Consider the following 27,822-nt stretch of genomic DNA (forward strand, 5'->3'; position numbering starts at 1 on the left):
GTCATCTTACATGAGGATATAGATCCACGTGAACTAAATTAACGAGCGTTATTTTACTACAAACCGATGTGTCTTAATATTGCTAAGATTCTTTGTTTTTTTTGTTTCCAACCAGAAACGTTTGATGATGCTTACACCCCTATGAATAAGTCTGCAAATAATGTTTGGTTTTCGTACGGGAAACTTACTTTTCATATTTTCCTTTAACATATCTATTTTGAAAAACGTATATCATGCTTGGTAAATAATTTTCCCGATAAGAGAAAATAGTCCTAGAATTTTTTCAGAACCAACCAATCGGAAAACCGGTAGCCGTATTATTAGTTATTTTACAACAATTTGCCTTGGGCGCAAGAGCAACGTGGAAGATAAGTTAGGTCTAGATTTAATACAGCCTCAAACGTGACGTCACGGGGTCCACGTTTGTAGCAAGATGGCGGCGCTGGTAAGTTGGTTGTTAGGTTGTTGAAACTGTATATTTTTCCTGACTGGGCGGAATATTACCTATTCGATAGCTATGTTAACAGTAAATGGAGAGTTTAGGGCTTGAGTGCACCTTTTCTTTTGGTTGAAACGGCGAAGGTACCGTAGTTAGATTCTGATATGCCAAGTCGGAAGTCTCGAGACATCCTCGAATTGTATTCGATTCGTGTCAAAGCCGGTCTCGGGACGGTTTTATTTCTGTTACTGTATTGCTAGATCATGTTTGTCATTTTATATTATAGTTCTCATATGTAATCCGTGATGCTGTTCACGTTAAGATGTCATTGGCTGTCACCTCTTTTTGCTGTTTTTGTGTGTCTCACTGTCAGACTGTGCCTAATAGGCCTACTGAGGTTTTGTGAGTAGGTGTATAAGATCTAGTGACTAAACAGATGCTACACAGATCAAGTTGATATTAGAAATATCTGTTGTAGCTATGTAATTGATTTTCACAATTGATCAAACTACTGACACTTTTGCACTTACCTGGAAGCAATGTCAGATTCCAATTAGCTCGATGAATTGGTCTGGTTGGTTTTGTGGTTTAACGTCACACTCAGCTATATGATGGCGGTGTGTAAATAATCATGTCTGGACCAGACAGTGATTGATATCATGAGCAACGATCCATACAATTGGCATGCATCAACCAAGTCAGTGAGTCTGACCTACTGATTCCGTTACTTGCCTCTTATGACAAACATAGTGACCTTTTATGTCAAGCGTAGGTTGCTGAAGACCCACTCTACCTCCATATGTTATGACAGAACATGGAATGTTTGTATTTTGTATTTGATTTATTTGCCTTGTATTTGACTAAAGGTGCCTTGAATTTGTTTAGGACAATTCTGTACCAACCCTGCAGATATTCAGAAGCATATAAATATCAAATTATGACGTTTATACGTTTTTCATAGACTGTTTTCTTGAAATGATATGAACACTAACCGACTACTTTCACATTCCTGGGAAAACCCCTGGTAATTCCCTGCATGTTTAAATACAGAAGCTTTGCTTCTGATCATTAGACTCTTTATCTTGAACTCAGCATTTTAGCATACAGTTCACAAATATCCTCACTATCAGTGACTATGACCCATCTTTGTGAATGAAAAATAAGAAATGCACATCCAAACAATCGACTTGATCAGTGTCGAGACTTACAGTGACAGTCTGGAGCAATCTGTGAATTTACCTCAACTATGCATGTCGTATAAGGCGACTATTTTTGTCGTTAAGGGTGACTAACAGGGTCGGGTGGTCCGGCTCGCTGTCTTAGTTGATGCATGTCATCGATCCCAATTGCGTGGATCGATGCTCATGATGTCAATCACTGGATTGTCTGGCCCCAGACTCAATTATTAATAGACCACCATCATATAGCTGGAATATTGCTGAGTGCGGCGTTAAACTACAAACAAACAAAACAACGAGCCTGACCACCCGTCTCCTCTTATGACAAGCATATGTACTTCATGTAAATGCATTACTTAGTGCTGTCATTGTGAGTGACTTACTGAGATAGTTCAGAGACCTTTCTCATCTTATATTTGAATTCACTTCCTGAAAAGCAATTTGAGCAGACATACGCTCATATCAGCTCTCCTTTTGAGGAACTACTTTATTCAACATAACAGCTGGTTGTTGTACAGCTGTCAGCATAAAATGAAGTCACACATACCAAATGAAATTGTGTAATACATCCTTCAAGGTGTAAAATAGTGATATGAAAATGATAAGAATTGACATTCACTTTGTGTGAGTTCATTGGAGTATGACCCTGCACAAAATGAAAGTCAATTCTTAATTATCCAGTGCCATCAGTATATGACACCCTCAAGGGTGATAGGAATTTCAATGCTTGAGGCAGAAGCTGAAGGCATTGAGTCATCCAAAAGGGGGGCACTGACCTAATTACAGTACGCTACACTTCATGGGCTTTAAACATGATGCACTCTTCACACTAATTCAAATCCCTGCTCCAAAGCTTACTCTCCTACCATCTTAAGTCAATCGTCCAACCTTGGCACATGCATTTACAGGGTAGTAACAGAAAAAAATAACCTACTGAAACAATAGACATGACACACCCTAGTGGTGTAAATTAAGATAAATAAGCCTGACCCGTTCACTATAGCTGACTTTACACAAGCAACTGGAGATCTATAAAGCAAAACTTAATTGGTGAACTTGAGTCAATTAAGCCAACAATGGCTTGAGGTCACTTGTACCCTGTGGCCTTGTGAAATTCATTGTCCTGAGGCCCGGATAGAAATTAACCAAGAATGTCTACTAGCCCAAATTGAAATGACATGTAGCAGTCCTCCTGAAAATGTATGAAAGCCTGCAAGCCCTTAGGATACCTTTAACATCAACAAAACTGGACTGGCTAGTGCTGATTTCTATCCCTGTAAGGTTAAGTGTCTTGATGCGCCGGTGATGCTGGCAGTATGGTGAATTGTTACAACCCTTTTCCTTTTTAGCCCACCACTGTCATACTCATGTGAAGAGACCAGTAGATCTAACGTCCAACATTTTCTTACTTCCAGAGCATGTCTGTAGGGAGTGCAGTAGTCTTCCTATTGGTCATATCTTCTGTTGCAAGTTTCTATGTGCCCGGTGTTGCACCGGTCGAGTTCAGGAAAGGAGATGTTGTCGATGTCAAGGTAATGCTTTCAGAACAAGTTGACCATTATTTACAATACACATCATTAAGATTTTTTAGCAATTGGCAAATGGGTACTGCAGAGCTTTAGTAGAATTGTACATGTTGTAACTTGTATGAACAATGATTTTGAGGTCAGTTTGGTTCATGAATCACTGAGGGATTGTAGGAAAGGGTAATTAACCAACATCTGTGACCAATGTTAGATTTGGATTAGAAAATGTTTGAAAGAATGTATATATATACAAAGAGCAAAGAATTATCTCACTTATGTTTGTTTGGGTATTTAGATGATGATAATTTTGTTTTATATGTTTTTAGTGATTAGAAATCTAAATGAACCAGGTTTTTGTGTGTGATTCGAAGTGCCTTTCTAAAAATTACAAGAATTGACAGTGATTACAAGACTTTGCAAGTCAACATTCATAGGAACATGTGACTTTATTTCAACATTATAAATCTATGTGGAAATGAGTGTATAAACACTGTGCAGAAAAGCTATGCTGGAGATTGCATGTTCAACAAAACAAAGACCTTAATATGGCAAGAAATTTTAGGCATTTTGTCGCAGAATTCAGAGCGGACTTGTTTAGTTGGCATTGTTACAATGAAGAAGGCAATTGGTGTTTTATTTAGCTTCTTTTGTCTCATCGTGCTCATGTCAGGTTTTGTCTGCACACCAGGGTGTCGTTGTACAAAACGACCTTAGTGCTATGACTGTCGTGCGTCTATGTTAAGGTATGGGAGTTACGACAAACTTAGTGCTAAGATCAGTTTGTGAAACAAGCCCCAGGGTGCCATTGTCCAAAGCAAGCTTTGCACTAAAGTAATCGTAACTCCCATACCTTAACATAGACTTACAACAGTCATAGCATTAAGGTTGTTTTGAGCAACGGCACCCAGCTTAGCCTATTAAAGACCCTTTCAGTCAGTGTTCTGTTCTGTGTGTTTAACCGACTACATGGGCTGATTCCAGGCAGTGAAGCTGACCAGTGTGAGGACTCAGCTGCCATATGAGTACTATTCCCTGTCATTCTGTCCTCCACCTAATGGCATCAATCACAAGGCAGAGAACCTGGGTAAGTCGTAAGAAAATAGTTTATGTGTATGCACAGTTTATAGTGTGTGTGGTTTTACGCTGCTTTAATCAATATTCCAGCAACATCACGGCCAGGAACACCAGAAATGGGCTTCACACATTGTACCCATGTCGGGAATTGAACCCGGGCTTTCAGTGTGACAAGCGAATGCTTAACCATTAGCCCCACACTGTTTATACTTACACATACATAACCCTAGTGTTAAAGGTTAAAGATTAAGGGGTCCCAGGGCATCCCTTAATATCAAACAATGTTGTTAATTGCGTGAGAGGTGGTGGGGTATCCTAGTGGTTAAAGCTTTCACTTCACATGTTGAAGTCCTGATGTCAATTTCTTGTGTCCCCCGCTGTGATATTGCTGGAATAATCCTGATAGCAGGATAAATCCATAATCACTCCCTCACTGTTAATGGCATGTGCAGCGATCCATGGTTGCAGCATGTGTTGATAAGTAGCTGTTTAAACTCACTCACTCACTCACTCACTCACTCAATCACGCATCTCAACATGATACTCACGATAACAAGTTTTAGAGTCACCATTTTCCTAGCACTGCGGTGCTTGATGACTTGACAGTATTGCTCATTGGTGACCCAGTCACTTTAAGAGTGGGGCAGTCGGGTAGCCTAGTGGTTAAAGCCTTCGCTCGTCACGCCGAGGAGCCGGGTACAATTCCTGAAATGGATACAATGTGTGAAGCCCATTTCTGGTGTCCTCTGCCGTGATATCACTCACTCATCTAAAGAGCCACACATTCTCGTGTAGAGTTGCCTCCCTTTGGTGTGCCAGTATCTGATCATTGTGGGTCTGCATCCCGGATTGTTATCATTGAGGGCACCAACAGTTCAAATGATTCTATAACTTCAAACTAATTGTGCTCTTGAGTTGAACTCCTGGGTTTGATGAGAATATTCATAATTTTATGTCATCTGCATGATTAGTTTGAACATTTTATGTGATTTGTTGTTTTATCTGTTGTTCAGGTGAGGTCTTGCGAGGAGATCGTATCGTCAACACACCATACAGAGTATGTATTAGTTGGTCTAGTGGTTGTTGTTATTGATCTAGTAATTAGCCACTTGTTATACCCCGCCACGAAGTGGAAGGGGGGATATAGAATGGTTGCTGTCTGTCCGTCGATCTGTCACGTTTTGTTTCCAGAGCAGAACTGAAAAAACATGAGAGATATCTAAACCAAACTTGGCACATAGATAGGTCTAGTGGTAAACTGGTGCCTTTTGATATGGTGTCATGCTTGTTTTATTTCTTTCGCATGACTTCAAATGTTGATCCTTTATGCAAATGTATAGAAGATAGAAAAGGAAGTCATTATGTGACTGAGTTTGTTGGACATGCTGCAGTGAGACATTATCATGATTATGATGTTCTGTGATAATATTTCTCCATAGGTAAACATGGCCCAGAATATCTCCTGCGAAACACTGTGCAACCACCCTACCAGTCCATCCAAACCGATGCAGATAAGTCAGAATGGCGCAGCCGATTTCATTGACAAGATCAAACATGACTACTTCGTCCATCTGTAAGTAACACATGGATTTACTTCACTATCCCATGGGGTCTTGTTATTTACAATCTGCCGTGATATGGCAGGAATAGTCGGGGCTGCAGGAAACAAACACTTTCAACAAAATCCTTAGAAGGAATTTTAACATCATGTCTCAATCCCCGACTTCAGCCACTCATCTGAAGCCTGAGGCGAGTGAAAGTCTGATGAGTTAAGCTCAGCTAATATCAGTCCATATGATGACGCTAAGATCTAGTGAGGTCATGTTAAGAGCCGTATGATAACGCTAAGATCTACTCAGGTCATGTTAAGAGCCATATGATAACGCTAAGATCTAGTGAGGTCATGTTAAGAGCTATATGATAACGCTAAGATCTAGTGAAGTCATGTTGAGCTATATGATAACGCTAAGATCTAGTGAGGTCATGTTAAGAGCCATATGATAACGCTAAGATCTACTCAGGTCATGTTAAGAGCTATATAATAACGCTAAGATCTAGTGAGGTCATGTTAAGAGCTATATGATAATGCTAAGATCTAGTGAGGTCATGTTGAGCTATATGATAACGCTAAGATCTAGTGAGGTCATGTTAAGAGCCATAAAATAACGCTAAGATCTAGTGAGGTCATGTTAAGAGCCATATAATAACGCTAAGATCTACTCAGGTCATGTTAAGAGCCATATGATAACGCTAAGATCTAGTGAGGTCATGTTAAGAGCCTTATGATAACACTAAGATCTAGTGAGGTCATGTTAAGAGCTATATGATAACACTAAGATCTAGTGAGGTCATGTTGAGCTATATGATAACGCTAAGATCTAGTGAGGTCATGTTGAGCTATATGATAACGCTAAGATCTAGTGAGGTCATGTTGAGCTATATGATAACGCTAAGATCTAGTGAGGTCATGTTAAGAGCCATATAATAACACTAAGATCTAGTGAGGTCATGTTAAGAGCCATATGATAACACTAAGATCTAGTGAGGTCATGTTAAGAGCCATGTTCGGGCGTCTAGACTCAAATGTTTTTGACACAGACCGATGTCTTGTTATTACATCACTGTGAATAGCTGCAAGATGGCTGATGTGACATTAACATGATTAAGCAATAATCAGTAATCACTCTTTGTTATTACATGTACAGTAAACTACGTTTATAACAAACTGACGGATATAACAAACTGTGTTTTTTGGTCCCAGGCCTTAACTTAACTTAGTGGTCCCTTTGAGTTCGTTATAACCGTAGTTTACCGTGTTTGATTTCAGAAATACCTTTGACCATGTTCACATGTGCTATCACTGGTGATTCCGGTTGATTTTGAATGTCTGGATATTTCACAAAGTTTATCTTGTCCAGCATTATATCATTCCAGTTTAGGGATGTTATTGCCACACCCTGTTCAAATTCTCCTTCTCCATAAGTCTTCGTTTGACAAACCAGTGAGATTGTCCTGCCCAATCTGGCAATGTTTGATCTTGTAATAGATTAACTTGGTTATCATTACAGAATTGTTGATAATCTGCCGTGCGCAACCAAATTTGAACTGCTTGACAGCAAAGAAGTCCAGTACGAGCATGGCTACAAACTTGGATATGAGACTGGAAATGAGGTAATTACATCACCCCATATTACATATTCTACTCAAAGAAGTTAGGGACCACCGATTCTTTCGTATTACTATCATGCATGACAGATTAACTGTAGTAATATGAAAAAATCGGGCGTTGTTTAACTTCTTTGGAGTAGCATATGTATATGTCAAATAAATACATTGTAATACATCAGCTGATAACTGACTAGAACCCGTCAGATCTGGACTAGAATAGGTCTTCAGCAACCCATGCTTGCTGTAAAAGGCAACAATGCTTGTTGTACGAGGCGACTTTCGGGATCAGATGGTCAGACTTGACTTGGTTGATGCATGTCGTCATATCCCAATTGCATAGACTGATGCTCATGATGTCAATCACTGGATTGTCTAGTCCAGACTCGATTATTTACAGACCGCCTTTATACAGCTGAAATATTGCTGAGTGCGGCGTTAAACAACAAACCAACAAAACTGAACAAATAAACGGAATGATTTGTATTGCATCCTTTGAAAGAGCATTACTGCATTTTGGGGGGAAATTCCTATGTTCATGGATGGTGCTGTTTTGTAGGTGTACCTCAACAACCATCTGCGACTTATCCTCAAGTTCCACACTGATGATGAGTAAGTAGCCTTCTCTGTAGCCACTGTCAGACAGGTTCATTATGTTGGGAGGGGACACTTGTGTGGTCATGTCCTTTAGGCGTGCCAGAGTCGGATGATTGTGGGTTTGAGCGTTGCTCTGTGTATGAGTCTAGGGCACCATTCCCTGCTCGGGTGTTTCTTCAGACCTGCACTGCTTTCCTCCTGCACTGAGCAGACACACTGTGATAGTGACTGAAACCCCCTGTGTGTATGGACAATAACTTGAAAAATATTGATAAATACTGATAAATGTTGATAAATATTGATAAATATTGGTATATATTGGTAAATATATTGGTAAATATTGGTAAATACAGATAAATACAGATAAATATTGATAAATACGGCTAGATTTGGTATCTAGAACTCTCAGGAGCCTGAGTAAGGTATGCCTTTGTTAATCATGGTACGGTAAGTGGATAACATAAATTTTCAAAGTAGTTCTTTTGTTATCACTATTCATACTAGCTTATAACTTTTGTGTTCGGATGTTGTTGTCAGTGTTGTGAAAAGTGGACTCTCTTCTTTTTCAGCATCGTATTCAGAGTGGTTGCATTTGAAGTGGAACCACGGAGGTAAGAAACGAATAACTCCACTTGATGTCTGCATGGAAACAGTGCTAACACACAGATTCCATCGTGGGTCATTGCCTCCCTTAACCACGCCAGGATTCTCTGAATGGTTGAATCCCAGATTCACCTTGATATTGATCCTTGGTCTGTCAACACAACTTGAGCTCATGGGTTTCACCAATAATAATATGACTGTACTTATTTTGCGCTAGTCTTCATACACTGGGTTCATGTTCAAAGTGCTACCCAAGGACAATAACAATAAATTTATATAGCGCCTGTAAGCAGGCACTTACATTGAAAGTATTTACAGAAACATAAAGTGACGTGGCATGTGCCTCAAGAGAGTTCATACACTTACATGTCTGCCTCATGCAAGGGAGGTCGGGTAGCCTAGCGGTTAAAGCGTTCGCTCGTCACGCCGAAAACCCGGGTTCGATTCCCGACATGGGTACAATGTGTGAAGCCCATTTTCTGGTGTCCCCCGCTGTGATATTGCTGGAATATTGCTAAAAGCGGCGTAAAAACATACTCACTCACTCACTGCCTCATGCAAGTCTTATTTTTAGTTGTGATTGAAAAGATTCAAAGATGTGTTTAAATAGGAAGAATATACCACGGAGGATGGCCAGTTGTGCTGCATGATCTGTATCCATAGCCTTTGAGGTTTTATTGTGGAACAGGCTGCCAAGTAGGAGAGCGTGCTCCTGGAGACCGGAGGGTCCGGGGTTCAATCCCTGGTCGCGTCATACCAAAAGATGGTACTTGTTGTTACCCTGTCTGGCGCTTGGCATTAAGGGGCGAAAACAAGGGCTGGTTGGCTCGAGTCAGTTTACTGTGTCCGAGTGCTGTAATCATATCTCATTGGGCTAGCATTATAAAATTGGCATTAGTCCAGACAATGGGCACACATGCCCACATGTTGCTATGTAAGGCAATAATCTTGGACGCAATGTTAAACCCCATTTCACCTTATTGTGGAACAGACAGTCGGTTTACACCATCTGATCATTGTGGTTTGTATCGATTGATAGGTAAGGTATGCTATTGTCAGGTCTTCTTCACACTTATTAGAGGGTCCTGATAGGTGGGTCCCATAAGCAGTAAGCAGTAAAATTTTGGGTACTTTTTCATTAAGCAGTAATTTTTCTTCTTTTTCAATAAAATTGCTGCGAAAAATTCCTAAATCGGTCATGGAGGGACATGGGACTTTTAATTCTGCTTTCGTTTCATCCTGACAATTCATATTTTTAATACCTGGTAAAATCTCAAAACGCTAAACATTCTAGACTGGTCCCCTGCGTCAGTTGCGCAGCCTGCTTTCTGTGGCAAAGCATTTGTTCTTGAAGACCATTTTAATCATTTTACAATAAGCAGTAAATTATTTATTTATGTTTAGCAGTTATTTTTAGGTATTTTACGATAAGCATTTACAATAAAAAAAGATGAATTTTATGTTAACGATAGTGTTTGAAGGGTGTTTTACGTTAAGCATTAAAACCCATCAGGACCCTCTTATTAGACAAATGTCCATACCTTCATGTGATGACTTTCCTCCCAAATTAACTGACCCACCGTGTCAACATGTTCAAGTGTTGTAAGCAAGGTTCTCATTGGTCATCGGTCAAGTAGAGGGACTGTATTGCGATAAGATGGTTGGTTACTAACAGCACCAATACATGATCAGATTTCATATCCCTGACCTTGGACTTTGCTTACTTTGGTTAATTTATTACCAGTGCTAACCCTTTATGTATTGAGATATTCCCTATCACTTGTACCTCTGTGATTTCAGTATCAACAATGGAGAACTAACTGTTGATGACAAGGGTGTTTGTAAGCAGAAGAACCTTGACAGAAAACCTGCCCCCCAGAAAATTAACACCCAAGGTAGGTTTTCACTGTATGGTTTCACTGTGGAAGTAGCTTATAACATGGTTTCACTGTGGAAGTAGGTTATAAAATGGTTTCACCATGGAAGTAGGTTATGACCTATTGTTTCACTATGGAAGTAGGTTATAACATTGTTTTGAAGTGGAAATAGGTTATAACAATGTTTCACCATGGAAGTAGGTTATGACCATATTGTTTCACTGTGGAAGTAGGTTTTAACATTGTTTTGCACTGGAAATAGGTTATAACATTGTTTCACCATGGAAGTAGGTTATGACCATATTGTTTCACTATGGAAGTAGGTTATAACATTGTTTTGCAGTGGAAGTAGGTTATAACATTGTTTTGCCATGGAAGTAGGTTATAACCAAATTATTTCACCATGGAAGTAGGTTTTAACCACATGTTTCACCCATATTTGTTGTCATAAGAGGCAACTAACGGGATCGGGTGGTCAGACTCGCTGACTTGGTAGATACATGTCATCGTATCCCAATTGCATGGATCAATGCTCATGATGTCTATCACTGAATTGTCTGGTCCAGACTCGATTATTTACAGACCATTGTCATAAAGCTGGATTATTGCAGTGTGCAGCATTAAACAACAAACAAACATAAATCTGGCCAAAAAATAGTAGCTGAAATTACCTACTAGTATGTCACACCAGCAGATGCAAGGGATATCAGCAGAATTAAATGTCCTCAACAGTCAACACTGGAGCACCACATTTGTTTATGATCAGATACTTAGTTGATTTTGTAAGAATGCAGTGTCAACGAATTATTCATTTTACCATGAATTTGAAAAGCACTTAATACACAATAACAAGAACCATGTCTGATTGAAACAGCTGATTTAACCTCCTCATCACTGCGAAAGGTTATATTTATAGGAAAATACTTCTTTTTCAGTCATTGTCGGTAGGCATTTTGAAATACTGAAAAGTACAATAATAGGTTTCAAAAGTTGCACCGACTTCTAGCATGTGCAGCCATATATTTTTGGCATTTGACAATAATTGACAATAATTGACACAGGAATTGTAAGTAAAAAGACAGTATTTAAGCATATATAGCACCATACTTTGTTGAAAGGCTATTGTTGTTGTTTCCTTTAAAAAAATCAACAACACATTGGAAATAGTTGACTATCCCATGCTGCTTCAATTAATATCTTCACGAGCACCAGCAAGTTTTATTTTCGTCAGAATGGAGATAAACGTACTGTGTTTTCAATGCATTTTGGGTCCGAAGTTCCATTTGGCACTGGTAAATCTCCAAATGACCTTGCTTTACATTGAGAAAACACAGAATGTTTATCTCCTAAATAAGTCGCATTGCTTTATGCTTTTCATCTGTTACATCTTCCCGAGGCAAGGGAGTTAACTGACTTTAAAAGTCCAGTTTCCACCCTTGCCGAAATAGGCTTGAATTACTGGGCTTGATCGTAGCGCCACCAGTGGCTTTTACCAGTTATGTCCTTTCTAAGCCTCTCCTATGGACCAATCTCACACCACTTGCATTTGCTTCACACAAAATGGTGGTGCCCGGTCAGGACGATCTGATGGATAATCAAGATATATATTGTGATAAAACAGGTCTAACATCGCGAAATGCATCAAATCACGTGAGCACCTTGATTAAAAACATGAAAAGATTTGGAAAATATCTGCTGACAACGAGTTGGCGGAGCACATGCTTTGCAAATCCTGCAATCGACCGAAATCTGCACGACAGTTAACAAACCAAATTTCGATTTCGGTGCACGAGTTTTATTTGACTATGCATAGACTTGTTAGTCCAGCCAAAATGTAACTCCATAATACCAGCCTAGTTCAGCAATGGGGGAACTGGACTTTTATCATGTTTATGGTCAGTTAACTCTCTTTCCTCGGGAAGATGCATCTGTTACCGATAACTGAGAATAAGATCAAAATAATGGTTGTGCGATAAGCCAACGTTTGTTGGATATTTCTGCACTTAAAAAGAATCGGTACCAGCTGATGCAACCATAGTCGAAGTAGGGCTTTGTGTCAATCATTAACAGCTGTTGGCATTGCAACAGATGTTGCCATTTGGGTGCTATGTCAATGATTTTATCAAATTTGTTCATCACTTTTGTATTTGATATTTTTTATTGCTCCCGGAGCAGATCTTGAAAAACACAATATTTCTTCACCAAACTTGTAACATAGATAGGTCTTGCGGTGAACTGGTGCCTTTTGATAGTTTGTGACTTAAGGAAAGTTTATTTTTCGAATTTCCACGGCAGCAGTATATATACATAACTAGTTGACATATTCACCACAAGTCTTTACCATTGGGGAGGATATCGATGACTTTATTCTCTGTTGATATCTAAACCTCACCAGAATAATTGATTGCCAGTTTAGCCAAATTTTAATACTGGGTATTGCTTTTTCTATACCATTACTGGTCCACTTTTTAGGTCACCTGACTGGACCAACAGGGTTGGAAATTAACAAAGAGCGTCAACGATCCCGAATAGTGATAACATATACAAGAGTGGATGAATTTTCTTTTATACTTGTATTTAAAAGTATACGCCTGTCACTTAGATTTTTTCTCAGTGATTGCAATGATTGAAATGGTAAAGACGAACAAACTAAGATTTATTTTATATCCTTCGTTATTACGCTTTCTAAACAAAGAAGTTTCAATGGGTTTTTTTTAGGTGTCACAGTTACTCAAGTCCAGATTAAATACTGGAAGCCATTTGGGCTAGCGGTACACCAAGGAGTGTTTTGTCGGGGAATCACTGTATTGGTAAAAGTAGTAAAATCCATACTCGCTTACTGTTGCAGGTGTGACGGACGTGGTGTTCACGTACGAGGTGAACTGGGTGAGGAGTGAAATTCGCTGGGCCTCCCGCTGGGACACCTACTTGTCCATGAGTGATGTCCAGATTCATTGGTTCTCCATCGTCAACTCCGTCGTTGTCGTCTTCTTCCTCTCAGGTGAGCCATCTAGCTTTGTGAGCTGGACCGTGTTTCATTTGCATCCTCTATTACGCCAGGGCTCGCATTTCGGTAAACCTACACTATCCCCTGGATCCATTCCCGTGGTTAATGTGACTCGAACAATGTGGATTAGTGCTCACAATATCAATCACTTGATTGTCTGGTCCAGACTTGATTAATTTCAGGCTGTCGTCACATAGCTTGAATATTACTGAGTGAGGCATTAAACAGCAAACAAACACTGTTAATGATGCCTAGCCTTTGAAGAAACCTATTCAATGATTTGAGGACATCAAGAACAGTGTAGTGCAATTAGACTCAACAGAATATTCCTCTCGGAGAAGCCTCCGTGATCTTGTGGTAGAGTGTCCGCCCGGAGAGCGGAAGGTCCAGGGTTCGATTCCCAGCCGCGTCATACCAAAAGACGTTAAAAGATGGTACTTGTTGTTACCCTGTCTGGTGCTCAGCATTAAGGGGCTAAAACAAGGACTGGTTGGCTCGGAGTCAGTATACTGTGTCTGAGTGGGGTATTCATGTTAAACTGCGGCATGGTATCTCAGTGAGCTAGCACTTTAAATCGGCATCAGTCCGGACTAGTACAAGCAGCCACACACACACACACGTGCATGCACGTCGCTGTATAAGTGCAATAATTTTGGACGCGACTTTAAACCCAATTTCAGCTCACCTCACCTCTCGGAGAAATTGCATGTTGGCATGGTTACATAACCACTCAACGAGGTAATGAAGATTGGGATGTTTTTCACTTCCAGGTATCCTGACAATGATCATGGTCCGCACCCTACGCCGGGATATTGCCAAATACAATAAAGACGAGGATGTGGTAAGTTATCTCTACAGTATCACAGCTCCAGATAACTTTTTAAGCTATATGAAATAATGTTTTAGATGTATATAACTGTTGGAAATATATAGGCTTGACTCTGAAAGTAAATTAGCTCGTAATTGTGTTTCGGAAACTAGCTCCTTTGTACGTATGCTGTAAAAGCTTCATTGGGTATTTACATAAGCTGTTTGTGTACATTAAAGTTTTTCATTTAATGCATGCCTTTCTGTATGCAAGTATTTGGGTTTTGAATATGGGGGGGGGCAGGGGGGTCCGCAAATATGCTGCTTATCTGTAGCTCTGCCGTAGCATGTGCCTAATTTGTCATACAGTTTTGAGGTGATACACATATCCATCACCACTGACTAAATTTATACCTTATGATTCTAAGATGTTGATTTCCTGTGTTAAACATTAAGATTAAATCATGGTGTCTGCACCATAACCCAGATTGATTCAGATACTATAGCAACAAACCTCAAGACCCGCTAATATCAAACACTACAATTTCTCAAGCTTGTTTGTGAAGAAAACACCTAACACATAATCTCAGATGCCATTGGGCCATTACCTCCCTTTGCCCTGCCAGGATCTGCTGGTGTGGGGTTCTGATCAGATTTTCAATGAGTGTGACCCTTGTTGTCAGCATTATGACTGTGCTGGTATTGGTTCTTTCACCAATGGGGTAAATACACCCACATTAACGGACATGTGGAAAGCAGCATATACCTCCAACTCAATTACTCACTCAACTTGCTGATATGGCATCCAGACTGCGTTGATGTGACATGTTACCCCGATACCAGTGATAAAGCAATTGTTTTTCATACTCTCTAATTATGGTTTGTCTACAGATTATGCTCTTCTATTACGCATTGATGTTGCCATTTTCGCTGAAAGCAGCATAAAAGCTCACTTGCTAAAATAAGTTGAACCATTTTCAGGATGAGACTATCGAAGAAACGGGTTGGAAGCTTGTCCATGGTGACGTGTTCCGGCCTCCACGGAAGTCGAAGATCCTTGCGGCTCTGGTTGGCTCTGGCATGCAGATCTTCTTCATGGCTCTCATAACTATATGTAAGCTGGGAAATAGTGTCTTTATGGGTATCTGCAGCCTGCTTGAAAAACCTCTGTCTTGCATGTGTGCCGGATCTTATTTTAGTCTACAAAATTTAGTTACATTTCAAAACTTCCAGTGTAGTTTGAAATTTGGTACATCGTTTGAGTCTATGAGCATATATATATGCAATAGTGTTAGAATACAAAGCCATTTTTTTTTCATTTAACTGAGAAAAAACCCACAAGGCTTTGATATCAATCCCTTTCTGAAACAAAATATATGCCTGTCTTGAATAAACACCGGGTCTTGGTATCTTCCGAAAGAAATATATACCAGGCATTTATTCAAGGATTTTTTATGGTTTTTTAATATTTAGGTTATCTTGGTGTCTTGTTACATCGTATACTGAAGCCAAAAAAACTCAAGGATATTTTGTTCCATTTGATTTCAATCACTGCATACACCCAAAGATATAAAGTTTATGAACTGCAATGTTGAAATGTTTGTGTAAATGATGTTAAGGTTAGATGATTGTAGGTGTGATGATGTATTGTTACAGTTTTCGCCATGCTGGGGATGTTGTCTCCGGCTTCAAGAGGAGCTCTCATGACTGCTGCCATCTTCTTGTTCATGTTCTCTGGGTCAGTGTGGTTTGTTTCTGTACTCTGTCTGAAATAACTGCCTAACTTTTCTGTCGGGATGCATGACATTTTCCTCCACCTGCCCGACTGTCTGGCAGATAATTTTAAGACTACTTACGATACAGTTTTATTATAAATCCTCGTAGATTATCAAGTAATTGTTTGCAATATTTCAACTGAATCGACATGTGATTTATCCCTTATATTAGATTTTTCAATATGTCTGAATGCAGGCAAGTAACTTTGAAGATGTTCAATCAACAGTTATGGATCACCTCCCTGACAGTCTTGTTGGGTTTTAAAATTATTACAAACACTTAACATGGGTACAACAGAGTCCATCACCACAGAACGGTGTAAAGTGTCTTAAACAAGACTGTGGTCTAGTGGTAGAACATCCGCCTGGAGAGCGGAATGTCCGTGGTTTGATTCCCGGTCGTGTCATACCAAAAGACGTTACTTGGTATTTGTTGTTACCCTGTCTGGCGGTCAGCATTAAGGGGCTAAAAACAAGGACTGGTCGGCTCGGAGTCAGAATACTGTGTCTGAGTGGGGTATTCATGTTAAACTGCGGCATGGTATCTCAGTGAGCTAACACTATAAATCCGCATCAGACTAGTACAAGCGCGCACGTACACACGTGCATGCATGCAGGTCACTACACAAGTGCAATAATCTTGGACGGGACGTTAAACCCCATTTCACCTCAACTCACCTTAAACATTGTATCCAACACCCCATTTCACCTCAACTCACCTTAAACAATGTATCCAACTGTTATGGCCAGTGGCTGCTGATGGGGCCCTGCCAGGGCTATGGTGATCCAAACATTGTGAATCTTGAAAGAAATGTCCTGATATGATTCCTGGGTATATTTTGCTGTATTCAGTGATCTGTAGGAATAACTTGAGAAAACACAAAACACATCAAATGCACTTTAATCTAGTAAACTGACGATAACATGAAACTCCAGGGATGTACTGTGAGAAAACAATACAACACATGTTCTAGGTTCCCTGTGTACATGGGGGGGCGGTCAGGTAGCCTAGTGGTTAAAGCGTTCACTTGTCACACCGAAGACCCGGGTACTGTTCCCGAAAAGGGTTCAATCTGAGAAGCCCATTTCTGCTGTCCCCTGTCGTGATGTTGCTGAACTATTGCTTAACACGGCGTAAAATCACTCACACACCTTGTATACATGTAAGATTATATTTCAATACATGATCCATTCGTACTGGTACGTCACTCGTATTTTGAGACAGCTACTTCATTGAACCGTTACTGCCCTAGAACTGGCTAATGTACTGTAAAGACCTTCTCACAGATGACTCAGTGCCTAACCACAAGTAAGGTGGTACCATGGAGCTTGTTGAGCCCACTAAAATTACCATAGCCGTCCTAATGTTTCAACATAAGATTTTTAGAAGGTGATACACATCCTTTTTTTGTGATTGTACTCCTTGGTTTATTCTTCCCAACATTTCCTACATTTATTATATGTAGAATATATTCTTCAACTTTCACTTCTTTGTTTTTCAGTTTATTTGCTGGCTATTTCTCAGCCCGCATCTACAAAACCTTGAAAGGCCTCCAGTGGAAACAGGCTGCGTTACAAGTAAGTAGATATATGATACTGGTGGTGGTTTTAGTTATCAGTTGAGCCGAATAGTATGAGGTTCAGATGGTTACATATATTATTGATTATCCAGTGTATTATAGCCCCTTTTTATTACAATAAATATGCACATGCAGCAGTAGACACTAGCATTTTTAGTCCACTTGTCCTTTTAATAATAAAGACGCGGTCGGGTAGCCTAGTGGTTAAAGCGTTCGCTCGTCACGCCAAAGACCCGGGTTCGAATCCCGACATGGGTACAATGTGTGAAGCCCATTTCTGGTGTCCCCCACCATGATATTGCTGGAATATTGCTAAAAGCGGCGTAAAACCAAACTCACTCACTCACTTATTTTAATAATAACATATGACAGGACCCTTAAAAATAGCAAACTTTCTACTAGTCTACTAATGGGCAGTTTGGCAAGTACTATGGCACTAGTGCTAATGTCTAACGCTCACCTGTGTAATTTGTGAACAGCCATTTTTAGCATTGAACGGCTTGAATTTTATCAAAATGTTGTTATGTTAGCGGACAGGCACAGGTTATCATAATAGAATGGAGAGATACCACACTGGATAATAAACAGTATTACTTGGCTGAGTGTTTCATTGTACACTGACAACATATATCATTGTTTATGCTGTCAACCAGTTTGCCTGTTCCATACCCCAATTATTTACAGAAGCCAAGAATATATTCCCTCTCAGACTGAGGTCAACTAACACTGGTTTCTCTTCAGACTGGCCTGCTGTTCCCTGGAGTTGTGTTTGGTATTTGTTTTCTCCTCAACTTCTTCATCTGGGGCAAGCATTCGTCCGGCGCTGTGCCGTTCACGACCATGATAGCGTTGCTGTGTATGTGGTTCGGCATCGCACTACCGCTTGTGTTCCTGGGATACTACTTCGGGTACCGCAAACAGGTCAGTCAGCGTCAGGGATGGTGTGAAAATAAGGTCCAAGATGTTTCATGGATAGTTGGCAGATGATTATGTACAGTGTAGTAATTTGGAATAGGTTAGTTTTGTGTAACGACTACATTCATACCATGACAGATTAACAACAGTCATGTTAAAGAATTGGATGCCATGACAGAGTAATTATAGCAATAATATTGAATATGGAAGAATCAGGTGATCCTTAACTTCTTTTCATTAGTGGGCACAGGGGGCCCAGTGGTCTAAGGTGCCGCAGTTAGCTGTGAAGAGTTGCATCCCTTGGGCACACCAGAACTCTATGATTGGGGTTCAAATTCCAGTTTGCCCAGATTATGTTTCTAGGTTTGTCAGAACCATGCCCGTGCTCGTGGGTTTCACCAATGTGATTAACTTCTGAGATCTGCATCACTTTGGGCTTTCCTCATTAAGCTGACACGCCGTGATATAACTGGAATACTGTTCAAAGTGGCGTTTAACCCAACTCACTCACTCACTCACTCTTTTGAGTGATATATATGTATGTATTCTCAGGTCATCATTTCTGGTGTTCCCCGCCGTAATGTTGCTGGAATATTGCTAAAAGCGGCGTAAAACCATACTCACTCACTCATCATTTCTGCTTCATCATATATAATATATTTAAAGCAAAATTTAAAAAGATGTTTAGTATTTTGTTCTCTTTCTGATGTGACTGGACATGAATTGTTTCAAGGAAAATGACCATGACTTATAATTTCAGCCCTATGAGCACCCTGTCCGAACCAACCAGATCCCCAGACAGGTGCCCGAGCAGACCTGGTACATGAACTCCTTCCTCGGGTAGGTGTCACAGTGTGGCTTAAACAATGCCAGTTGCTCCATGTAACCATCATTCATAGACCCTTGCTCTGAGCCAGGAAAGTGCAGAGGTGCACCTCTCAGTCAGGGTCCTTCGTCACAATATGGCTGAAATATTGCCGATGTGACGTAAAGCATTACCTCACTCACTCACTCACTCAGTCAGGGTCCATGATGTGCCCTGATTATGATCTTAGTAGTCGGAACATACACACGGATGTTGATGTCATTTTGTCATCATAAGTCTTTTATATACAAAGAAAAGAAACCATTTGTTGTCCCACTTTTCCACAGCAAACAATCAAATACTTTTCAATGGACCTACTCGTTTTTGTGGGTCATGTTTTCTTTTAGAGTTTAGGGGGCACGGATGGCCCAGTCGTCTAAGGCACCGCCATTCGCTGTGCTGGGTTGCGTCCCTTGGGAACGCTAGAAACCTATGATTGTGGGTTCAAATCCCGGTTCGCCCCAGTTATGTTTCTAGGTTTGTCAGCACCATACCCGTGCTCGTGGGTTTCACCAAAGTGGTCAATGTCTGAGACCTGCATCACTTCGGGCTTTTCCACCACATTAAGCTGACACGCCGTGATATAACTGGAATACTGTTAAAAGCGGCGTTAAACCCAACTCGCTCCCTCACTTTTAGAGTTTATTATAGCAGGGATGCAAATTTAGTTTAGCCCTCTAGCTCAGGTCAGTTTGTCTGATGAAGTTGTCCAGATATCTTGTTGAATGTAGGGATTTTGGAGGTGTCCTTGTGTGCTGTCACTGTTTGAAGTAGTAAATGTTTCAGGTTATGTTGTGATATTCCTCTCAAGTACAGCCAGTCTGTGTATGAAATCACCATACCCGTGCTTGTGGGTTTCACCGAAGTGGTAAACGTCCGAGACCTGCATCACTTCGGGCTTTCCTCCCACAGTAAGCTGACAAGTCGTGAAATAACTGGAATACTGTTAAAAGCGGCATTAAACCCAACTCACTCACTCACTGTGTATGAAATCTCTTCCATTCTCAGAACCCTGATGGCCGGTATCCTGCCTTTTGGAGCTATGTTCATAGAACTCTTCTTTATCTTCACTGTAAGTATGCGATTCTGGTCGTGATACAAAGTGCACGTTCTAGTGAATGTAAGGAGTGGGTATCACTGATTTGTTTCATCGTTTGGAAATATTTTAGTTTAAACATATTGATGTTATTATGATATCTAAATGATTTTTTAAAATCCTCAACCAAGACTTGAATTGATTCCTCAAGGGATTCATAGTTTATCGTCCATTACTTGTCTTGACACATTTCAAGAAAGTTCATAATAATAGGTATAGTAATCATGGTAATGGATGTTCGATCAATATTGATAGAATCACTGATATGACTTGGGTGATTTGTCAGGAGACAAACCCCCGTACTTAGTCAGTGATGTTGGTATTTTTGGATGATAGTTATGACATCTTCAAACGATGTATGTCTCCTAGAAATTAGGTACATGTGAGAGCCATGCACCAGGTGCTGGCTATAGGGAGTCTGTTTGTCAGGAGACAAACCCCCATACTTAGTCAGTGATGTTGGTATTTTTGGATGATAGTTATGACATCTTCAAACAATGTATGTCTCCTAGAAATTTGGTACGTGTGAGAGCCATGCACTAGGTGCTGGCTATAGGGAGTCTGTTTGTATGACTAAGCTTTAAGCTTTATTCTTTGTTACAGGCCATCTGGGAGAACCAGTTCTACTACCTGTTTGGTTTTCTCTTCATTGTGTTCATCATCCTCATCGTCTCTGTTTCCCAAATCTCCATCGTCATGGTCTACTTCCAGCTTTGTGGCGAGGTAGGCACTTCTTTCAACTTACAGGGGCAGTGGGAAGAGGCTTGTGGTTACAGTTTGCAAAGTCGCACATCGGTACAACATTACAAGCTATACACAATGCATAAATGTGCTTACAGTATTCACAAATGCACAGTCCCTCATCGGTACAACATGACAGGCTATACACGATGCATAAATGTGCATCCAGTATTCACAAATGCACAGTCTTACATCGGTACAACATGACAGGCTATACACGATGCATAAATGTGCATCCAGTATTCACAAATGCATGCTCCCACATCGGTACAACATGACATCTATTGTTTATATGCAACATCTATTGTTTATGTGCGACATCTATTGTTTATGTGCGACATCTATTGTTTATGTGCAACATCTTGTTTATATGCAACATCTATTGTTGTGTTGTGCGACATCTATTGTTTATATGCAACATCTATTGTTTATGTGCGACATCTTTTGTTTGTGTGCGACATCTATTGTTTATGTGCAACATCTATTGTTGTGTTGTGTGACATCTATATGTTTGTATGTGACATCTATTGTTGGGTGACATCTATTGATATGAAACATCTACTCAATTGTTGTGTGACATCTATTGATATGAAACATCTACTCTATTGTTGTGTGACATCTATTGATATGAAACATCTACTCTATCGTTGTGTTAGATTATATGGCTCAATCTGTTTTTCAGGACTACCACTGGTGGTGGAGATCGTATGTTGTGTCCGGAGGTTCTGCTTTGTACATCTTTGCTTACTCTGTATTCTATTTCATAACCAAGGTAAGTCCATGATCCTCTCTAATGTCAAATAACTTGAGAGAAGTGGGTCCAGGTCGTGAGTCAACTGCAGGAAGTCCCTTCCTTGCAGTTTGGACAGCCTCCGTGCTGTAGTGGATAGAGCATTTCGCTCAGGTCGGTGGTTTGATCCCCGGCGTTATTTGTTACCCTGCCTGGCGCTCGGAATTAAAGCAAGAGCGCTCGCTCGCTTGCACGCACGCACGAAAACAGAAGGAAGGGAAGGATATTTTACATGTACTATTTGGAGTTTTCAGAACCATTTATTATCTGCTTTTTATCAACAATAGTCAAATGTTTAATCACATTAATAGAAACGCACAAATGATTAAAGTAGAATAAAGATGAAAAGTATTTGTCTTTAATTATTACTATGGTCTTTGTTATTACTAAAAATGATGTTTAGTTGTAGATAAGCCTGTTAATCAAAAATAAAGAGCTAAAAATCCCAGTTGGGAATCTGAGATTGAACAGGTCCCCAGTGATCAGTGTTTGTTTTTCGAGTTGACTAAAGTTAATCTTGAGTTTCCTGTTTGGTGAGGGGCGGTAGGGTAGCATAGTGGTTAAAGTGTTCGCTTGTCACGCAGAAGATCCGGGTTCGATTCCCCCCTTGGGTTCTGTGTGTGAAGCCAGCCCACTTCTGGTGTCCCCTGCCATGGTATTGCTGGAATATTGCTAAAAGCAGCGTAAAACCGTACACACTTAGAGTGTGGGTTCGAATCCAGGACAGAACTCAAACCCCAAAAGTACAAGAATTTATACTTTACTAAGAAAGTGTGATCCCAGATATAACATTTGTTATACTCAGAATATGAAGAATATGATGAAATATTTGCTTGTTACTTCAGAATATGATGAAATATTTGCTTGTTACTTCAGCTTGAGATCACAGAGTTCATCCCCACGCTGCTGTACTTTGGTTACACTGGAATCATTGTGCTCACCTTCTGGGTGCTGACTGGCACAATCGGCTTCTACGCAGCCTACTGGTTCATCCGCAAGATATACGCTGCCATCAAGATAGATTAAGGGTTGTAATTTTAGGTGTATTCTAACTTTGAATGAGGTTATGTGTGGTCGAGCGTGAGAGGCGTTATCTTTCCGTGTATTCAGTGAGGAAAGAGGTGATGACACTCCTACATACGGGGCTATTTTATTGTGGTGATGTTACAAAGGTATTTTTATTGGATTTACTGGAAAATATTGTGTTCTTTGAAATGCATTGTGCACAATATTAATCCATCTTTTCATTTTTAGAAGATAATCCTGGTACGAGGTCTCCTTATATCCTTGAAATACCCTGAACAATGTTATTTCCATCTCTCCCCGCCAGACCCTATGAAAAAAAGATATTTTGTGAAATGATTTTGATAAATAAATTGAATTTATTCATAATATTTATTTGATTTGTAATCTGAAAATCAGTTTTGTTTCAAGAAAAATCAATTGGTACAGTTATTTAACAGCTATAAGGAATATTTGGACCATTATGTGAACAAATATCTTACAGTAATGAAAGCCTTCGGGCTTGTGGTGTAATTAATGTTTATACTGTATTATAAATAAAACACTGTCCGACATACTGTGTACATATCTGTGTATATATAAGTGTTTCATTAGCAGATCAATATTTCATTGTGATTAAACAGAAAGTGCTTCTAGATATATATATCCTGTTCATTTGAGACAAATGCACAAGGTAATTAAAAAAGGTTTACTAACTTGAAATATACAGCATTCATGATAGTGTATTTATTGGGATTTTGGAAAAATGGTGTTGCATGAAAGCTTTGGTGCCTGCCATCATTCAAAGTAGTCTTTACTTATTTTCAAAATTGAAACAGGGATTTACTGTGGTAAAGGTATGTAGGATGTGAGAAGGCCCTGCATCATCAGACAAAGAATGCTGGCGGCAGACCATACCGCAATCTAGCAGACTTGTTCCCTTGTATTCCACACATGCACCCTTGGAAATAGCTTTTAGCACAGAGGAGCTAGCCAATCTCAATAATTCATGCTTCTTAAGATTAAACTAAGGATCTCCATATATTAATGAAAATGCAATGTCATGAACAATTATTACCTGTAAATGGGTGAGGAATACCTATCTATGTGTAATGTGTTTTACTGTTTGATTTTGGAGAGCCACTTGTTTTTTCTTACTCTTGGGTTTTCAATAGTGGGTGTATGTTAAACTCAAAATCCTCCAGTTCTAGGTTTCAAGAATGCTTGTAGACATTGCATTTAAGAAGTCACTATCCACGCTTTGTCAAGATGGTTCAGATGATTTTCAGGCAGTCCTAATATATATATTCATAGGCTTTAGTCAGTTTTATTTTGTGTTTTGTGGGTGTAAAATATTTAAGGAAATTTTATTCAATAATTGATGTATTTATTTAATTCCAAGCAGCTTCATTTTGCTATATCCCTGCCTGATTCCCTGGTATGTGTTGATTCTGACAAGTATTTCTTCATAAATAGAATCATTCTTATACTCCTTCTTGTGGTTTAACCATTTGTTAAGAATGCGCATAATTTAACAAGTTAGCTCCAGGTATGTAGCAAGACATCCTGTCGTCAGTGGCCCTCTGAACGCATCCCATTCTGCATAGCAAGCTTTGAACTTCATGGATCATCATCATCATCATCATCATTTATTTATGTTCGTCTTGTTTACATATGTTATGTAACATTGTTTTTGTTTTGATTCAAAAATGTTTTTAACCATAAGAGTTTTGTTAAAAACCTTCAGTTTGTTAGCGGAGTCCTATTTGATTATTGTAAACTTGTTCGAAGCCAGTTAGTTTCTCAGACTGTCTGTCATGTTTAGCACCACTGCCAACAGTTTGTGTTAATATTTCCTAGAATATGTTTATGATCAGTTAAATATTCCACAACATGGACTGACTGAAACCAAATTAGCTATTCAACACTGTGTTTTTTTTAGTTTTGAATATTTGCACACAGAATCTTTTTCTTCTGGATTGTATGTGAGATTATTATTATATACTACTCAAAACAAGTTGAGGAACACCCACATAGGGGTAGATTTAACACAATTTGTATGGAGCCAGCAGGGCTTGCTCCTTTTAAAGGGTACTGGCCCCCATCCATACTATCTGGCCTACAACTAAATGGTGGAGGCTGCGAAGTGGCCCAACCTGTGGTCGCGTAGCCACCTGGCAGGGCTCTGAACAGTTTAGAACTCTTCACCGTTTCTTCCTGCATTCCGAGATAAAAACAAGAATGAGATTACAAAATGGCAGCCAGTTGTCAATCTACTAAGAGGATCCAATTAAACAAATTAATCATGTACGGAGAAGGGGTGAATTTTTTACTAGCCTGATGGGCCATCTACTTTACGTTTCAGCAAGCCCTTTGTAAATTTGTCTGTCCACAGGCCAATGGACCAGCAGTTAAGTCGACCCCTGCCCCTGAAGACTTCATGTTGCATACCAATGAGCCATGAAAGATTAGCTATAGTTATATGAAAAATTCAGGTGTTCTTTAACTTCTTTTGAGTAGCATATATGTTTGTCATAGGTGAGGAAATATATTATTTCTAATAATACTGTAGACTTGAATGTAGACTTGTTTGGAATTATATCCTAGATTTCATGATGGTTTGTGGATGTGGAACTGTCCTCTTGCCAGAGGGCAACTGGTTATAATATCCTTGCCTGGCGCTAAGATTACTGGTTCATGGATTTTAGTCCCAGCCACCTTTCAAGTTATATGTTGGTCCTTATCAGCTTAATGACATGACGGACAATATTTAGGTGTATTACAGTAGACCAACAGGTAAATCATGACACAAAATCACTACATCACAGACAAGTGGAATGACTTGAATAATATGTGGCCTGCCTGGATTCCACTGTTGAAAAATTTGATGTTTGTAATTTGTCCACAGACTTTAAGATCAACAATCTACTTGTCAGGTTGTCATGGTTACTGAATTGTGCAAGTAGGTTTTCAGCTCCCCTGAGAATAAAGGTTGTTATGATCAATGTTAAATGATGATTATATCCGATATCAAGATTGTTCAGCCAGCCAGCAGTTAACAAGGCCTGCAATATGGGTCTGTGTGTGTGTGTGGGAAACGTGATATACGGTTATGTTCATGACAGCATGACATTTCATTGATTGATCTTGTATATTTTGATTGTCAAGTTATTTGACTAATTTAAGGGATACTCATCATGTGACACAGCCCTCAGCACGGAAGTGTCATGTGTTTGTAAATAGAAATTACGAATCATCGATGTTTGTGATCTTGTTTATCTGTGAAGTAATTATGTAACCTGATATTTTTTCTGCTGTTTTGAAAAAAACCCACTTTAACATTTGATAACTCGGTACTTAAATTCATGAAATTTTTTTCCCTAAAATTTGCTGTTATAACATCTTTGGGTGAAAAACACAAACATATTTAAAACTGTTATCTGTGTGAAAAGCTTCCATTTGTAAGACATTGATTAGATTAGATTTAAAAACAAGCAATTATGAGCTGAAACTGGGAATAAGACATAAGCTAATATATCTTGAGTGAAATGTGAATCAGTGCTGGAAATTACCTTTGAGGCAGTTTCTGCCATTGTACACCATATGTTAGCCATGTGCTAGCCGTTTTAGAGGATTGTATTCACACACCTTTATGTTCAGTTCAGTGTTTCATTACAAGTTTCCATTTCATTCTCTGTAAGTATGTACGTATACCTGTCAGGAGCATGTTAATACAGTTTACCTGTCTTTGGAAACTAGCAATGTATATATTTGAAGGTATCACTATGAGGATGTACTATCTATCTTTGCATCCATGTTTCCTTGGTTTGGGGAACATGAATGGCAACTTGAGGGAAATAAACTTGTATTTTCTAGAGAGCGTCTTTGTTGTATGTTTCATATTATGTTTGTTGTTTCACGCTGTGCTCAGTATTATTAAAGCTGTATGACCCTGAGAGCCGTCTGTAAATACATGTAATCAAGTCTGGACCAGACAATCAAGTGATTGACATCATGGCATCAATCTACATGATTAGGATACGATGACATGCACAAAGCAATTTGACCTCACTGTCCTGTTAGTCGCCTCTCACGACCGGCAAGGGTTGCTGACGATCAATTTTAACCATGATCTTCACAGGATGTTGTAATTCACATCAGTTGGGTGGTTTTCACCAAAGCATAGATCTGTAGAAGTGTGTGATATTTAATAATATTTACCATAGCCTTTGGGTCATGGTAATTGGAGACACATACAAGTGATTACCGAGCTTCAGGGTGGGTTTGAACAGGACAATATTTGACTGATTCGAAAGTTTAATTCTGTGAAGTGTTACTTTAACCAGGACTACAACCCTGAATTGACAGCTGTATATTTTTGCATCTGGGGTCACAGAACCAGAAGCCTTTATCCACAAGCTGGATATTAGGTTTGTAAAGCTGCAGTCACCAAATTGTCAGCATTATCACAATGACCAGTAAATAATGAACTGTGGTCGATAGACTATCCACCACCCATAGTCGGCTCATGAGAATCAACCACAAATGTCGGCTCATGAGAATCAACCACCAACAGTCTGCTCATGACAATCAACCACCAACAGTCGGCTCATGACAATCAACCAGGTCAACCACCAATAGTCGGCTCATGACAATCAACCAAGTCAAACAACCACCAATAGTCGGCTCATGACAATCAACCACCAATAGTCGGCTCATGACAATCAACCAGGTCAAACATCAACCATCAACACTTGGCTCTTCTACTCTGGAACCCCAAATATA

At 39.6% G+C, this 27,822-nt stretch overlaps 1 protein-coding gene across 1 annotated transcript; it reads left to right on the forward strand.

The window, feature by feature from the left end:
• Positions 1-407: 407 nt before the first annotated feature.
• Positions 408-26,912, forward strand: LOC139478204 (transmembrane 9 superfamily member 4-like). The gene is made up of 20 exons (XM_071260583.1): positions 408-445; positions 3,033-3,149; positions 4,125-4,227; positions 5,231-5,274; positions 5,657-5,790; positions 7,286-7,388; positions 7,942-7,994; positions 8,549-8,590; positions 10,383-10,477; positions 13,308-13,460; positions 14,237-14,307; positions 15,255-15,387; positions 15,930-16,011; positions 17,551-17,626; positions 18,370-18,549; positions 19,304-19,383; positions 20,417-20,480; positions 21,108-21,227; positions 21,928-22,017; positions 22,912-26,912. Exons 1-20 carry the CDS (start codon positions 434-436, stop codon positions 23,059-23,061), a joined length of 1,902 nt encoding a protein of 633 aa, XP_071116684.1. The 5' UTR covers positions 408-433; the 3' UTR covers positions 23,062-26,912.
• Positions 26,913-27,822: the final 910 nt, after the last annotated feature.

Source organism: Haliotis cracherodii, unplaced genomic scaffold (genome assembly GCF_022045235.1).
Source record: "Haliotis cracherodii isolate W230 unplaced genomic scaffold, xgHalCrac1.p SCAF_4, whole genome shotgun sequence".
Taxonomy (NCBI): Eukaryota; Metazoa; Mollusca; class Gastropoda; order Lepetellida; family Haliotidae; genus Haliotis; species Haliotis cracherodii.